Genomic DNA, 18,202 nt, shown 5'->3' on the forward strand with positions numbered 1-18,202 from the left:
GGTGGTCCGGATCTCGAGAGAAGGAGCATCGGGGAAAAGAATACAATTTGCGATTTTATTTTTACTTAGCCGAGAAATTCGGCTAAGCCGTTTATTTTGTTTTGACTACAGGAAAAACGCGTCTGCCGGTCTAGACGCCGGCGCTGGCGATGTCGATACGATGATGATCTGTAACAGAAAGAGACACAAATAGGCGTTAAATAACTGACAACGTGGTTCACGTCGTGTGTCTTACTCTTTCGCGCTCGCGCCTGGTTTGTGCTTGTCGCACCCAGGAGCGGGAATCACAGCCGCCGCGATACGCGGCTAAGCTAGTGGACTGTATGTGTGTGATCGTTCCCTTTAAATCGGGAATCGCTCACTTATTGTTTTTATACGCGAGATTTTAATCTCGCTTTCTTTGAAGCCTGCAACCCGTGACTGTCGCAGGAGGGGCGATCAGAGGGAGGTTGGAAGATTCCAACCGTCACCCCTGTCCTCGGCCCTTCACCGTCTTTGTATGTGCATACGGGCACGGTGTGGTACCGCTCTGCCAACGGCGCCCTTGGGTCGACTTACGGTTGGGCCTGATACCACGTTACCTTTTCGAATCGACGTCCTACGCACTGCGGCCGTACCAGGCGAGCGATTTTGGGACGTGTTCTGATAGTTCACCGTAAGCTGGGAGATCCTAGGTGTCCCACGCTTCGGCTAGAAGACGGCAAATCCACCCAGGGTAATTTATTTCTACTTTATTCCACTAGACGCGGCCCCGGGACGGATGGCAGCGGGACGAAGTGGCCTCGTCTTATTTCTTCGTTGGGAGAATCTTCGAAAGACTCCCTCCCACCTCTTTGGGGAGAGGCGGGAGGGGTGTGTGGGATTCCCCGCGCCCATTATAACGGGCGCGGGACCTACCCACTAAAAACCCCACGGTGACCCTTCCGCACGATTTGGGAGGATACCGGGAATCGCTCGAAGCATACTTCCGGTATCCTCCCCGTGCCCGCGCTTTGCGCCCACCCGCGGGGGGACAAACGGTCCCCCCGGTAATCGCCCTGTCTCATAGCGGCAGGACGAGGCCACATCGTCCTGCCGCCATCCGTCCCGGGGCCGCGTCTAGTGGCGGCTGCGAGCCCCAACTCGCAACCGCCGCGACCCCGTTTCTACCCCTCGGAGGCCGGCAGCTCATGGCCGCACCAGGCCACCGAGGGTGCCGCTCCGTGCGCCGGACCCGGACAGGAGGCACTGCCACCCCATCCGGTCCGACCCTACGCCGCCTGGCGGGAGGGGGCTCCTATCAGGACCCCCCTCCCAGCCTGGGTCATGCGCCACGCCCTGAGGGGGCGCTCGCCCGCCGGGCGCCCCCAGGTTGGGCAAATCCGCCCAAGCCCCGACCATCCTCTCCAGCCGGGGGACCAGGCAGCGGAAATGCTCCTCGAAGCGCCAGTGGCTATCGAGGATCAGCCCCAGATACCTCATCTGGGGCTTCACCTCGATATTAGCCTCACCCACGCGGATCAGAGGGGGTGGCGGATCCTGCCGAGGTGAATGGAACGCTATCACCTCGGTCTTATGGACCGCCACCGTCATCCCCATCCCTCTGATCCGGTCGACGACGCGTTGCGCCCCCTCCTCCGCGAGACGCTTGGCCCTCCCCCAGTGCGCCCCGACGGCCAGCACCAGTGTGTCATCTGCATAACACACGGCGCTGACGCCGTCGGGGAGGTCGGCCCGCAACACTGCGTCGTACGCGATGTTCCACAGGAGTGGCCCGAGGACCGACCCCTGCGGAACACCGCAGTACACCTCCCTCCGCATATGCCCATCCCGGCTCGGATACTCGATCCACCTGCCGCGGAGATAATCCCCGATGACCGCCCCGAGACAAGGGGGGACCCGATGATATTCGAGCCCCCTCCTTATCTCCTCCCAGGGCAGGGTGTTAAAGGCGTTGGCAATATCCAAGGATATTGCCAAAGCCACCCCTCCCCGGGAGACGGCCGACTCCGAGAGGGCCCTGACACGACCTATCGCGTCGATGGTCGATCGACCCTCCCGGAAACCGTACTGGCAGTCGGCCAGGCCGGGGGCACCCCGCGCCAGGTGCTCGACGAGGCGGGCAGCAATCACTCGCTCGAAGAGCTTGCCCACCTCGTCGAGGAGACAGATGGGCCGGTATGCGGAGGGAGACTCCGCGGGCCGACCCTCCTTCCGGAGGAGGACCATCCTCGCCACCTTCCAACTGGGGGGGAATCGCCCGTCCCTCAGGCATCGGTCGAACAACCGCCTGAGGTCGGCCCCAAGGACGCCCTGGGTCAAGACCCAAACCCGGCCGGGCACACCATCCGGACCCGGGGCCGTGTTACGCGCCCCGAGCCGTCTGATGGCCGCGGTCAGCTCCCCCTGAGTGACCCCCAGTTCGGACGCCCACTCCCTAGGGACTGCCGCCTCCGCCGGAGGACGTGGTCCCCTCACCCGAATTGGGAAAAGAGTATTGACCACGTCCTCCAGCAGCCGGGGGTCAAGACCCTCGGTGACGGGGGGCGCCCACGGGCGGAGCTTCTTCAGCACCACCCTGTACGGGCGCCCCCAAGGATCGTCATCGAGGGTCTGGAGGAGATCCTTCCATGCCCGGGTCTTGGCCCGTTTGATGGCGACCTGCAGAGCAACCCGCGCCATCCGGTATGCCTCATACAGGTCATCTGCCCTCGCTCGCGCCACGCCATCGTCCGGTCGTAGACGACGGCGCGCGCGGGCGTACTGGCGTCGGGCGCGGACACTCGCGACCAGCAATTCCGCGATCGCGGCCGACCACCAGTACACCGCCCGGCGAGGAGAAGCTCGCCCGACCCGGGGCATCGGCGCGTCCCAAATGTTTGCGACTAGTACCCCGAGCCGGGCAGCCTCCTCCTCCATGCTTGGCAACTCAGCCGCCACCTGCGGCCAAGTTGCAGCGAGGGCAGCTGCCATCAGGGCGTCCTTGTCCAGGCGCCGAAGCGCCCAACGGCGCGGTGGGGTGCCATCCGGGGGTCGGTGCCGGGATGCAGCCCCGGCGGCAGAGACCTCCATCCGGATATACCGGTGATCGGAGAGTGTCTCTGCCTCCGGGGCCACCTGCCAACCCGACACCATGCGCACGGCGTTGGGGGTCGCGAATCCAACATCCACGATAGACCCCCCATATCGCAGCACGCACGTGTGCTCCGACCCCCGGTTCAGTAACCGAAGGTCGAGCCCCGCCGCCCAGTCGCCCAGGATCCCGCCGCGAACGGTGGTCCTAGGGGATCCCCAAGCCACCGACTTGGCGTTAAAGTCCCCCAGGACCAGCACCGGCCGGGCCGCGCAGCGCTGCACGCATGCCGCGACCTCGGCCAAGTACAGCTCGAACGCGGCGTGACCGCTGCGGGGCGAGATGTAGCACCCCACTACGGCGACTCCCCCCCAGTCCACGGCGACGAAACCCCGACCGCGCTCCAGAATGGAGAACGGCGGGGACCCGTCGCCACCTCCCCATACCGTCGCCACCAAACCGTCCGCGTCGCCCACCCAATGTGGGTGATCAGGCACGCGGTACGGCTCGGCGGCGACCGCCAGGCCAACCCCCCACTCCGCGAGGACTTGGGACATCATGTCCTGTGCCGCGCGGCAGTGGTTGAGATTGGCCTGGAGGAGGAGGCGGGGCGCCGTTATTTAACGGCCGTCCCAGCCTCCTCCCGGCTGTCCGTCCCCGTGGCACCGTCCACCTGCATTGTGGACGCTGCCAGCGACCGCGGTGCCTGAACCGGGGCGGGCCCCTTCTTCTTCCCCTTCCGGGAGGGGGGAGAGCACTTTTTGCTCCCCACCCTGTGATCGGCTGGTCTCCCCATGTCCGCACATAGCGGGCAGTGGGGGGCCGGCGAACACGGGCTCGCGCGGTGGTCATTCGCCCTGAGGCAACTCACCATCACGACCGGGTTCATCGCCCGGTCCACTCCGTCGACGGCCTGCCCCGTCCGCTTCCTCTTGGAGCCTATGTGGCTCCTCGTGGAGGAGAAGGACGAGACTGACGCAGTCTCGTCGTCCTCCTCCACCTTCCACGAAGCCGGGCCAGGCGCTGAGTGAGGCGCGAGCGCCGTCACCCTAGCCCCAACACCGTCATCGTCCTTCCCCTCCAATATAACCCGTCCCATCCCCGTTTTATTTTGAAAATCCATGTATGAATCCCACGAGTAGGTCGGAAATAAAGGTCCACCCGGGCAGAGCCGCCTTACCCGGGTAAGCCTAATACTCCGGGGGTTCGGCAGGTGCCCCGGAGGTGGTCGCTTGGGATTGGGCCTTCTCCCCCAACCATGCATCCCATCGCCGCGCACCATAGCTTAGGATTGGAGGGCGATTTTATAGAGTCGCCATACTCGCGGCCCAGGCGGTTAAGCCAAGGTCCCCGATCCTCCTGCCGTTACGTACCATTCACAAAACCAAAAAAAGGAATTGTGGCGATTGCCGGGGGGGCCGTTCGTCCCCCCGCGAATGGGCGCAAAGCGCGGGCACGGGCAGGATACCGGAAGTATGCTTAGAGCGATTTCCGGTATCCTCCCAAATCGTGCGGAAGGTTCACCGTGGGGTTTTTAGTGGGTAGGTCCCACACCCGTTATAATGGGCGCGGGGAATCCCACACACCCCTCCCGCCTCTCCCCAAAAAGGTGGGTGGGAGTCTTTCGAAGATTCTCCCCTCGACAAAAAAAAAAAAAAAAATGCTAGCTAGGGCACTCCTTGCCAGCTAACTAGCACACTCCTTGCCAGCTACCTAGCTAGCTCACGCCTTGCTTGCTAGTTAGTTCAGTCCTTACTTGCTAGCTAGCTCACTCCTTGCTAGCCAGCTAGCTCACTCCTTGCTAGCTTCCTAGCTCAATCATTGCTGGCTACTTATCTCACACCTTCTAGCTAGCTAGCTCAGACTTTGCTAGCAACAGAGCTCTCTCCTTGCAAGCTACCGAGCTCACTCCGTGATAGCTAACTAGCTCACTCCTTGCCAGCTAACTAGCTCACTCCTTCCTAGCTAGCTGGCTCGCTCCTTTCTAGCTAGCTGCATCACACCTTTTTTTTGTACGTGGGGAAATCCTCATGAGTACCGGACTCTTACCGGCTAAAACCCCACGGTGACCATCCTCAGGCGCCTAGCGAGAGACCGCGAACTCTAGTGAGACATCACATAGTCCCCCGCCGCGCCGTGCCTTTTCATGCCCTTCCAGGTGAGAGGCACTCCTCCCACCGCATTTCCACTCAACCGCAGGCGCCTGGTCGCCAGCGCCCGCGGCCTCGTGACATGGGACTAAGCCGCCGGCCGCGGGGCTATGTTGGCCGCAGGACACACCCGCAGCCAACTGGCCAATCTGCGGCCTTAGGTCAAAGCCGCGACAAATATCCCATGCCCGAGTCCACTCACACACACATTCACACGCGCAACACATACAGGAGGGTAATGTACGATGCGGGCGAACCTAATGCGTAATCAGGGAGCTGCTAGGATGATAATAGATTGCGTGGACGAACTCGATGCGAAATCGAGGAGCCACCAGGTTGTAAGAATTTGTATTTGGATTTAAGATATGTTAGTTGACCTCGTAACTTGTAATTATTTATTATAATATAACTCGAGCGGTAAAGTTGCATTATTGTGCGTGCGTTTAACTAACAATAATCGCTTCATGTAATGATGGGTTAAAGAAGTTGGATAACTCTGATTTAGTAATGAAATTCAATATATTCTCAAAACAATGAGTAATTTACAAGTGTTCAGTGTAAGGTGTGTCGCGTTCAAAGAATAATTATATGTAATTACCTAAAATGATCTTGCACGACGTTGACGCATTGGCGATGCAGGTGTAAGTCGGTTCAAAATAAAGACCGTAATAGAATTTATACCGGTTCACGGATTCTATAGCGTTTAAAATTGATACGAATGGGTACTCTAGCCCGATCTCACTAGATATAACTGACTATTAAAACCGTGGACGCGTAACGAGAGACGTGATGTTAACTCTCAACGTAATTATACGATTCTGATCCCCCGAGTAAGGAAATCAATAAGTATACCCGAAAATCCGTGGGGGAAGATTCAGATACACGTTAGACATTACCATATTTGGTAATCTCCAAACTGCGTTAGCCACCGAGCAGCTGCATCTCGTGGGAGCTGACTCTACATTCCAAAAGGTAGATAATTGCGTACCATGGGCTGATTATAGTCAAAGTCTAACCGGACTTTGAAATGAGAACATAAAATTTAAATGTAAAGTTTCATTTAAATTCATTCAGCCATTTATACTACTCAATCGTATTAATAATATACATATGTACGCTCATACCATACATGGGAATAATAAAAAAAATTTCTTTTTTTTCAATAATTAAAATATGATCAGGGGGTTTTAAAACGTGTATTTCCGTAAAATAAATTTTACAAAAGTTTTTTTCATTATGGGTACTTTGCTTATGTGCGCCGACATAGGTCGGAAAGTAAAAATGCCTGAGCAGTCGGGAATCTCAACTCGAAAATCCAAATCGTATGCCGTTGACAGGAGGTCGAATTTCAGTTGTTAAGAGCGAGAAGGCAAATGTGAGCTTTTTTCTCTCGACTCCCACAAGGCGTCCCAAATTACTTCGGGCAGCTTCGGAGAATCGAGAAAGAGGACATGTGTCAGTTTGCCTTTGTCGACTTTCCGAAATTCCTCGGGCTCACGTACGCGTGATCTGGCATGGTTGAGTAGTGCATCCTGTGCTCAATCTGGTATCTTTGCCGTGGACCATCCTCCGGGAGGGCTCACGGGTATCCATGAGAATTTTCCCATATACAGGGTGTCCCGTAAATAGTGTAAGAACCGGAAAGGGGGGGTAGCGGAGACGATTCTGAACAATTTCCTTTGCAAAAATGTCGGATGGGGCTTCGTTTTTGAATTATTAACGATAAACACTGACCAATCACGGCGCTCGCCTTCCGCGCGCTCAGGGCCGTCCGACCACGGAGAGCCACCGCGCCGGGTAGGTAGCAAGATGCGCATTGAGGATACATCGAGGAACGAATACAAATAATTAAAAATACTGCCACTGCAATTGTTACCTAATTCGTTAATTACTACTAAGGTAAATCGAATTTATTAATTATTTGTATTCGCTGTTTCCAAGGAAGAAGGAATAAAATCTCGGAATTTTTAGGAAATTTACTCTTCGCACTCGAGCCTTTTTTACAACAAATTTTCCATGAAAAAATATTCACGGTGAATCTTAAAAATTCGAATAGAAGAGTCGACCGTACGGTTAGCAGCAAACATTTGCGGCAGTTTTGCAGTAATAAAAAAATAACTCCGCCAGGGTCAACTAGCCGAAAGGACGTTTGGCTTTGTGCGATACACGACAAAAGCATGGTCTGCACGTTCGCCGATCGCAGGTAATTCCGAGTCGCGCGGCAATGGGTTGCCGTACCTGAGACTTTTTCGGGGAGGGAAATGCAATTTGTCAGTCAAAATTTTTCACAGAACCTCCGCGTTTCTGAACAGGAGCGGACACACGCGATGGAACGCGGAAATTCAGAGTATTATCGTACGTTCTTCGTTTTCGCGGAGTCGAAGGGGAACGCGAAGAAAGCCGCCCGCACGTATCACGCCCATTATCCCAGCAAAAAGGAACAACAATCCTGAAAGGTGCAAGGTTCGAAGAAGCAACAATCCAGGAAGGTGCAACAATTCAGGGAGCAACAAGAATTCACGAAGGAGTAACAATTCAGGAGGGAGCAATATCCAGACACCGCCATCAACCCAGGAAGGAGCAACAATCGAAGAAGGGTGCAACGGAACGCACCGGCATGTGAAAGTGAAAAGTGCGAGTGACCATGCTGTAAAGTGTTTTCGGGGTGAGAAGCGGGTGCAGTGACCGGGCTGGCCCATCAGCTGATTTTCGTTGGGGTCTTCAACCTTGCCATGATCGACAGCGGTGCATTGGCCGGGCCCTATTGTCAGCGCAGTAGGTCAACTTGCAGATGAATGGGTAAGTCGAATTTCAATTATTTCTCTATTAACCCTTTGCATTCGAGGAATGTTTCGGTACGCAGAAATCCAGTCTGCTTTTCCAGTACAGTTTTTAATAACAAACGGTTACAAATGTGGTTCTTACCGTATTTATTTTAATTTTCTGATAATAATTTTTATTTTAATTTTAAAACACTCTGGCGAGAAGCGTCACTCGGTTGCGAAGGGTTAATTTCCTAAAAATTCCGAGATTTTATTCCTTCTTTCTCGGAAACAGCGAATACAAATAATTAATAAATTCCATTTAGTAATTTACGTACTAATTACGTAGTAATTAACGAATTAGGTAACAGTTGTAGTGGTAGTATTTTTAATTATTTGTATTCGTTCCTCGATGTATCTTCAACGCGCATCTTGCTACCTACCCAGCGCGGTGGCTCTCCGAGGTCGGACGGCCCTGAGCGCGCGGAAGGCGAGCGCCGTGATTGGTCAGTGTTTTTCGTTAATAATTCAAAAACGAAGCCCCATCCGACATTTTTGCAAAGGAAATTGTTGTTCAGAATCGTCTCAGCTACTCCCCTTTCCGGTTCTTACACTATTTACGGGACACTCTGTATAAAAAAAAGGGCCGTTTTAAAATTGAAACCATCAAGCTCTCAATTTGAGGGTCCTAACTTGCCAATTCGCCTATAAATAATTATACGTATATTATGGTACATGTATCGTCCCATCGATAACAACTTAACAGTCACAAATAATATTATTATTAACAAGTTAGTGGATGTAGACATTTACTCAAATTCTTGTCTAAGTTTCAAATTCTTCCAGGTTATATTTTTAGAACAAATGTTTCACAATAGTAAGAATCATTATTTTGTTATATTGTAAGTGTACTTTATTTGTTATAATTGATAATGTCAAGTAAAACGACAAATTTCGTTAAATTTTTAAAATGTAATGAAATTTAATCAAAATATAATGAATTAATCTCTTGATGTTTTTTTTACACTTTTTTTTTTATGTTCGGCAGTTTTCAAGTATGTAATGTAATTATAAAATTACAATCGAAAAAATTAATATTTTTACAGCCATCACGTTCGTTAATTGCGCATTCAGCGAGTTTTCTCAATCTGTCGTTATACCGCACTTCTTTGCATGTTTTATATAAATTGTTATGTACAAATTGCTTCTTTTTCTTTCGCGTATGTGATGTTTGAAGTTTCTAATACAACGTTTTCCTACTTTTGAGACAACTAAAATTAAAATTTTTTGTTGTTTTAACACAATTTGTTTGCTTGATAAGAAAGTACATAATACAATTGATTAAACATGTAAACTTTTTAAAATTGTTCAAAAAAGTAATTAATTACTTTCAAAATATAAATTATAAAACGTTGTAGTAGATGTTCGATATATGTATATTTATATTATAAATGTTGTAGAATTAAATCTATATTAAGAAAATTAATTGTAAAAGTATTTTTATAAGAACTGATAATTTCTATAACTTCCTGAAAATTAACAAATTACAGACATTGGACTGATATAATACTGTCATATTTAAAAACGGTGATAAGTTTTTTTATATCTTTGTAATAATACAAAACTAATATCTATATCATACATAATTAAACGCTCGCAATTTACATTACTTTTACATTCGATTCGATGTATAATTCTATAGTGCATCCATATTATGCATAATAATAATGCAATTCTTTCTAACTATCTTTGAAAACATAAAACTTTTAAATATCTGATACCAAAATTTGTATTACTTTCAAATTTTTGCAAATGAATAATTATTTTTTTTGGCATTCTTTATTCCCAACACTATTATGATTTAAATTTAATATAAGCGTGAACACATTCTTTTCACACATTCTTGTTCATAACATCTCTTTCGTTAACAAGTTATAATATCTATGTTCTTTATAAGAAACTTTCAGAAATTCAGATTCTGACTAAAGTTTAATACAAAATATGAAATACAATATAAAATTTAATGTAATTTTGTTTTTATGAATATCACACTATCATACTTTGAAGTTCGAAAATTGACTATTGTCAATACATAAGTATAATAAAAAATAAATTTACATCTACACATATCCATGATTAATATATTCTATGTCGGTATTATTTTTTTAATGGTATAAAATAGAATATATCGTGTTTTAAATACAATCAAATTGAATAAATCCATATCCTATATTATTACAAACTCAGTTTCTTTCTAATTTTTCAAATATAGAATGTGTCTTAGATGAATATGTGTAAAATGATTTTAAAAAACTGTATTCAAATTTTGCTTATTACTTCACTTATTTTTAAACATATTGAAACACTTTAAAACATTCATTTCCTGTAGTTGCAAGAAAAAATTATATTCAAGATAAATTAATTATACTTCTGTGCTTGTTGCTTTCAATGAATTTAATACATTTCAAATTGAAATAAAATATAAATTATAAGTATTTGATAAGGACAAACTGATTTATAAAAAAAACTATAATCAGAAAAGAAACGAACTTATTGTACAAAAATATAACTTATTTACATCATTAAGTGAAAGAAGTCAAAAAGAGAATACAACTTACAAAATAATGCTACTTGTTTTGCTTGTATAAATTTTACAATCGACAATTTAATCGACTTATATGTAATTGTTAATATCAATGATTTTCTGCAAGAATATAATATTCTCAAATCTTTTTAGGAACAATATTTGTCTACCTTTTATTATTAAATGAACATATATGAATGAGAAATAATTAAAATTAAATTTTAGATCCAGTAAATAATTCTTTGGTTTTAGAGATATAGGTCTTTAAAATACACACTGAATATATATAATGTGCAATTATTTGTTAAAATAATTTCTATAATTGATATGATCCAACATGTCTTACGAGAACATTCATTCTTCCATATAGGCCTGACAATTTTTACTTAATATTAATATTTAAATATAGAGCTGTAGGTATACATAAGCTTGCAAAACACTTTTGAAAGTGTATTTTGCATTTGAATTCTATATCAAATAATAATATAGGATCTGTATATAAGGCCAAACGTTTCCATATAAAATTATGATATAATAAAGTAGAATGTTTCAGTATTTTATATTAACTTATTCACTACCATTCTTATACCACTCTTATTAGTACAAAGTATGCACAATTGTGAATAGCTGTAACAAACTTTTACTTTCATCGCAATATGAGAGAAACACAATACAAAATATCATTAATAATTGTCAATGAATTTGTAGCAGTTATTTAATTCTGGGCAAATGTCAAATTATGGCAGTGAATATGTCAATATCATTAGACAACATCTAATTAAACACATTTTTTGCTGCAAATTTTCTAGAACCATATTATTACAATATGTATTCAAAATTATACTTATAACATAAAAGTCTTTTGCTAAAAATAAAAATTACTATATATCCGATGGATCGCCATTTTGCAAAGAATATCATCTAAAGACATTGAAATTGTTTCTTTTAACTTATTAAACATATTCATAACTATATAAAACATAAATAGCTTTAATTTATATTCTCCTATTTTTATGTTTCAGTTGTATTTTCAAAGTAGTTAATATTAAGAAAACACATGTTCTTACCCTTATAAACTTAATGATTTGTTACTCCATTTTGATTGGCCTCCTCCAAACATTAATTGTTTATAACAGAAGAAGACTAACAAATCTGTGCAGTAAATATGGTGCATTACAAAATAAAAATTTAAAATAATCATAAATATTTACTTATATATCAAGTAATAAGTTTTATAATTTTTTTCATTATAAAATTTGTTTACTAATTTAGTATTCAAACTTAATCGACAAACAACAAGTATAATAATAACAATTATTATCGATCATAAACTATGTTAATTAAATGCTATAATATGAGCATAATACAAAAATCCTTAAAAAAAGTTAAAATATTTCGATTTCTACAACCTAATTATTACTAAATTTGTATCAAGCTTCAATTATACAATATTGCATAAACATGCTTGATAATCTCTATCTCCAATAAAGAAATATTTTCTATTGATAAAAATTTAACATTTGTAACTTTTGTAAATAAATCTACATATTTATAATCATATTAGGAGCTATTGGAAGAGAAAGTTGACTGAATTAATGCAATAAATAATAAAGCAATATCATTTTATAAATAACCAATAATAGTTTCAAATAAAACAACTTTGATATTTTCAAAATTTGTGCAGGGCAGTTGTAAACAAATATTTTCTGTTTGTATAGCAATTTGTATAAATTAAAATTATTGTAAATGTATGTTTTTTTAAGTATATAAGAAAGAACCCATGGATTTTTAAATTCTGTAATACACGGAGAATACTCCTTGGTAGAGTAGAATTTCGATTATTGCATGATATCAAGACTCAAAATTCCTACAATAATCAAATGAATGAAGTAGCCCTATACAGCCTATCCCTATTAGTAACCCCAACCTTACTTGTTGCTTATCAATCATCTCCTGCATTTTTTACATCATGGAACAAATAAGGCACTCATGCAATAATCGAGGATACTACTATATGTATATCTATTATACATGTAGATGTACATAATATATCAGGTAACATATATTTTAAATGTCTCCTTATGCCTTAAACACGCAAATTTTAGCCAACTTGCATGTATGTTACTTAATGTGTAATGCAAATAATTATAATTATAAATTATATTACGTCAATATAAAATGTTCCATTACAATTGTGCATTTTAAACACTTATCTTGAACACATTCGCTACCGTTGCGAGTCTTCTACAAGTCTGCGTTCACGCCTAATATGCTATAGACACGATTTAAAGTTGCCCTCGACATTCAATTAAATATGCAACAGTTTATCAATGTACTTATTATTTTACAGTATTTCTAATGATATTAATGTTATTCAAAAATAATTGTTTATTACAGACGTTTTAAAGAAATATTGTTAAATTTAATACGTTGGTTACTAGTGTCTGTTGCGGCAGCGGATGTATTAAAGAGTAGGAAAATTATATGACTGTCACGTACAAATGTTTTATTATTTATCACTACTATTTCTTAATATCACTTCAAATTAGTATATACTTTTATAGACATAGTTGGATCTCAAGCGACTACTTTAAAAGTAATCATTTAAAATTGTATACAATGTCATCTCCATCTTTTTTATGTTTTAATATCATGTACTTTTATACTCTTATTTCAATTAGACTATTTGAGCCTCTTCAATTCCTATGATATAAGAAAAATTAGGGCACTTTAGCTTCCAATTCTCCAACAGGAGTCAATGTAAAATATTATTTAATCTATAATGTTCTATAAACATATTTGTATATTATATAAAACAGATTTTTCACTTATGCATCACAACAACACTTTGAAAAAAGGACTTATTCTTTAAAAATACTGTGATGTACCAGTGTATTGTGCATCATTTAAAAAAACTTAAAAGCTAAATGTTATTATATGAACAATAAACTGTAAAATGATTTATGACAAATAAATCAAAAACAAAACTTCTGAAACATATACCTACATTGTGCTTTACACATACTACATTTTTCTCTCATTGATATTAGACAAACTTATTTAATGCCTGTTCTTTGGTTTCATATCAGTAAATGTTTGAGTTTAATAAAAAAGTAAAGCACAATACCATTCTATAAAATGCTACAGATACTCATTATACAGGCACAGTTAAAAAATAAAAAGAAGATCATTCGCTTACAGATGAACTACGTCTACAAGAAGCTACTAAGTCACTAATTGTAGAATTGTGACGCGTTTTTCTTGAACCCTCATTATCATTCACAAGATTTGGGTTGACAGAATGAGAAAGAGCAGCTGTTTTATTGAAATCTATCGTAGCATACCCTTTTTGTAACTTATTTGGAGACTCCGGAGGAGAAGCAGTTAGATTTGAAGGTCCATCTAATGGCGATTGATTAATTGGTACATCCTTTGTATCCAGGTCTAATACAGCATAGTTCACTTCCCTAATCGGGCCACCTGTAGGCGTTGATGGAGGCAAAGGCGATTTTTCAGCTACAGATATTCCAGAAAACCTGCTTCTAAAGCTTTCAATTTCACTTGCTTCTAAGTTAGCATAACAATGTCTTGTTCCTTCTTCTATATCAGATTGAATAGATGGCAATGGCGAAGGTCGTGGTCTAGCACCAAAAGATTCTGTATGTTCCTGGCCTGGACTTATATTCATGTAGGCATGTCCAGATTCATTATTTTCAGTTTTGTCTTCCTTAAACTGCATTACTTCGGAAACACTATGAGTCGGAGAAAGTGAACTAATATCACTGTTTATATTTACATTCATATAAGCTGCAACTGGAAACTGTGGCTTTGTTCGAGAAGTAATTTGTGTAGTTTTATGCACAGATATCAATTCTAGCGATATCGAGTCATTATTGAATATAGAATTACTCACTGTACAGGGTCTATGGAACAATAGAAAATTATTAATATTCAGTAATGTTAACTATAGAAGTAATCTAAATTTGAATTACCTCTGTATTGCTCTGCTAAGGCTTTTATTATTATTATGCTCCATTTCCAATGGCAGAGAAGACAGTGTTTCTTCATTGACGTAAAGTGAGGACGGATGTGGTTGAGGGAATGGTGGTGGAGGTGGTGGGAGCACAGGAAGCGGTGAAGGAGAACCTATAGTTCCGGAAGGTGATATAAGACCTGTGCTACTTCCAACACTACCTAATCTTCCAATTCCATTTTGCTGGTTGTGAACAAATCTGGGACCCATACGATTATTAGTTCTGTTCAGTATCGGATCCAAGTAACTAGGCTCAACTGGTATTGTCACTCTTGTTACTGTTGGACTAGGATGAGACGCAACTGGAAGTTCCCTGGGCATTGTATCGTCTCCGCTGTTATTACAAACCTACAACACAATTTAAATTAGATATCCATAACTATCACAATTTGAATTAGATAATATTTTAAATATCATCAAAAAGCATATACTAAATGATATGGTTGAATTTCGATAAATTCAAAGCTATGAAATTCTCACATGCAAGGTGGCATATTTTTTATAAAAGTGGACTCGAACATAGCCTGGCAAAGGAAAAGAATGGTTAAAATAAAAATAAGCGAGATTTGGAACTTCAAAGAGACTTAATAAAAATAATAAGAGACATAATAAAAAATAATCATGCAAAATGTTACTTTCTGTAATTTGGATGTTACCTTTCTAAAAATGGTTACCAATGCAATGTCAGAATTCAGCCAATTAAAATGGATTCAAACACAACATAAATTAGACTACATTTAATTGACTTAATATACAGGGTGTTACGTTTAAGTGCAAATAGTGGAATATCTGATGAGGTATTGAAGGTATCAAAAATATGTTCTTACAAAAGTTATTTTATTTAAAGGGGCAAATTATGTGGTATAAATACTTTTTGTATAGGTAGAGTGGTGGGGGAGATTTCAAGGTCAAACTAATTTTTTTAAATATGACTATATATTTTTTTTTTCATAATATGATAGCATTTCTTGAGACAAATTCAACGACCTACTGCATGATGTCTCAGATCAACAGAAATTACTAGCTGAACTCTACGTATTACAGTGACTGACGCATCGAATGTTTCCAATTCGATTCTATCGTATACACAAATCGAGCTCTTTATCTCCACTTAGGCCTCTAAATTTATACTTTTACCTCCAAATAGTCACTTTAAAAAGTACCTTTAAAGAGTTAAGAAGTTGAAAGAAGGAATGTTTTCATTCATAATATTAGCATTTTTTATTAGTTTTTTAGCATTTTTAATTATACTTAGCATACGCAACGATGATGGATATGTTGAAGGATAAGGTACATACAGCGTCATTAATTAATTCTTGTTATTACAAACTAGTGATAAGTAAATATTAAAAACAATCATTTATAACATCTGGAATAATTCATAATTTCTCATATTAATTGTAGGATTGATATTTGTACAATCTCAGGAAAAACTGATTAAAACCTGGATCGGATCGGCACAAGCAAATAGTATAGCTGCCCAGGATTCATTTTAATCAACAACTCACAATTCGCGTTGATCTGACTGCTTTGTGTCTCAATAATTATGGCTCAATAGCAAGAAATGATGTCATGTAGTAAGTCGTTGAATTTGTTTCAACAAACACTATATATATAACAAAAAAATATATGGTTCCATTTAAAAAAATTTGCTTGACCTTGAAATCTCCCCCACCACTCCACCTATACAAAAATTATTTATACCACATAATTTGTCCCTTTAAATAAAACAACTTTTGTAAGAACACATTTTTGATACCTTCAATACCTCATCAGATATTCCACCATTCGCACTTAAACGTAACACCCTGTATATAATATTAATATAATGACTAAGTAGTGGGAGAAGAATAGGAATGGATTGTTGAAATTCAGCCATGCACTATTGTACTTAAAAGAATGTATTTACACTTTAAATACACAAACATACAGACCTGACTATTTGTTTGCACAAGATTAAATAACTGTGCAGCCCTACGGCACTTAAAGGCATAAATGCCTGGCCCTGTTGAACATCGTCTACCAGATTCAAAACTAAATATTTCAGCATCATATCCATACCGACGTAAACAACGTAATGGCCATTTGATAGGCTGTTTAACACGTGGATATAGTACAATATCAGTTTCAGTGACTTCCAAACGTCCAGGTGTAATTAAATTACCTAAGTCATCTATATTCATTACTTGAAAAACATTCGGATGTAGATCATTAATGTCTGCCCGACTATTGACACAACCCATTCTTTTTTACTCTGAAACAAAATCATTTTTTGTGCAATCATTTTTTCACATATATTAATCAAACCATTATTGTGTACATAATATAACTTTAATATTAATATTAATTTATAAAGTTAAAAAATAAATCTTTTAAAATAAATATACAGGTATTTCTTAAAATATACACAAAGAATACAGAGATTATGTAGATGAAAAAAAAACTGTTACCTAACATTACTAATTGTACGCATAAATAAAATATTTTGTAAACGTTGAAATAAATCATTAATTATATTTATCGTTTAACTTATAAGAATTTATTTCAGAAAGAATTTGATTTGTTCATAAACATAAAACCAAAGTCATTATGACAACAAAATAATAGTAAACATTAAACGTTTTGGAAACAAACGATTTAGAAAAACTTCGTGAAGGGAAACTTGATGCAAGTTGGAGATATGTGATTAAATGGAGCTGATGTTTTAGAAACAGAAAACTTTGTGAAAATGTTTTATTAACATTCCGTATAACTTACCAAATACGACATATCCAAAACATTAAACTCGTTTCTTAAAGAAAATTATTTATTCTTTTACAAATAACACACCACAAGTTTCACATAACATAGCTGCACACTAATCTTCACTTCCTTGAAGTTGTTGCAAATTAAAAAAAAAAAGAAAAATATTCATAGCGATCTGAAATTATACGTTACACGCATATATTCCATATTTGATTAATAAGGGAAATTTAGATTATTGATTATATCTCTTATATTTTACTAATTCATTGTAAATATCTATGAACAATAAAAATTCGTTAGAAACATACAGATCGAGACCAGAGCATAGGTTCTAGTCGGCCTCAGTGTGGCCAGATCGGGCATAATTAAGTGCATCGAAATCGACAATAGTAACGACGAACTTCCTTACCGTCTAACGGAGTGGTGGGGATAGCAGGCATATCCTATCGAACGAGCCACGTGTACGTGAGCTCGGCAGTAAGAGACACTCTCTTTTGCCTGGTGACAGAGATGCCAGAAAAGCACCGCCGGGTGCACACGCACACATGCCAGATATGCGTACGTGAGCTCGTGGAGTTTCGGAAAGTCGACAAAGGCAAACTGACGCGTGCCCTCTTTATCGATTCTCCGAAGCTGCCCGAAGTAATTTCGGATCGCCTCGTGGGAGTCGAGAGAGAAAGGCTCACATGTGCCTTCTCGCTCTAAACAACTGAAATCCGACCTCCCGTCAACGGCATACGATTTGGATTCTCGAGCCGAGATTCTCGACTGCCCAGGCATTTTTACTTTCCGACCTATGTAGGCGCACATAAGCAAAGTACCCATAATGAAAAAAAAATGTTGTAAAATTTATTTTACGGAAATACACGTTTTAAG

At 41.2% G+C, this 18,202-nt stretch overlaps 2 protein-coding genes across 3 annotated transcripts; both read right to left on the reverse strand.

Moving 5' to 3' along the window:
- Positions 1-2,871: 2,871 nt before the first annotated feature.
- LOC122404159 lies at positions 2,872-4,175 on the reverse strand (the record flags this gene model as incomplete). The annotated part of the gene is made up of 2 exons (XM_043408082.1): positions 3,924-4,175; positions 2,872-3,645 (listed from the first exon to the last, which is right to left on the reverse strand). Coding segments are annotated over exons 1-2 (1,026 nt in total), but the record flags the coding sequence as incomplete, so codon positions are not given.
- A 9,370-nt stretch (positions 4,176-13,545) lies between these two features.
- LOC122404163 lies at positions 13,546-17,456 on the reverse strand. Of its 2 annotated transcripts, none has more exons than XM_043408086.1 (4): positions 17,339-17,456; positions 16,516-16,835; positions 14,541-14,929; positions 13,546-14,471 (listed from the first exon to the last, which is right to left on the reverse strand). In XM_043408086.1, exons 2-4 carry the CDS (start codon positions 16,822-16,824, stop codon positions 13,736-13,738), a joined length of 1,434 nt encoding a protein of 477 aa, XP_043264021.1. In that variant the 5' UTR covers positions 16,825-16,835; positions 17,339-17,456; the 3' UTR covers positions 13,546-13,735. The 2 variants fall into 2 exon arrangements, with proteins under 2 accessions (XP_043264021.1, XP_043264022.1); XM_043408087.1 differs by lacking the exon at positions 17,339-17,456 and adding an exon at positions 17,032-17,148.
- Between the last annotated feature and the right edge of the window lie 746 nt (positions 17,457-18,202).

The sequence above is a fragment of the Colletes gigas genome, unplaced genomic scaffold (genome assembly GCF_013123115.1).
Source record: "Colletes gigas isolate AHSC1104 unplaced genomic scaffold, ASM1312311v1 Colletes_gigas_Sc00112, whole genome shotgun sequence".
Taxonomy (NCBI): domain Eukaryota; kingdom Metazoa; phylum Arthropoda; class Insecta; order Hymenoptera; family Colletidae; genus Colletes; species Colletes gigas.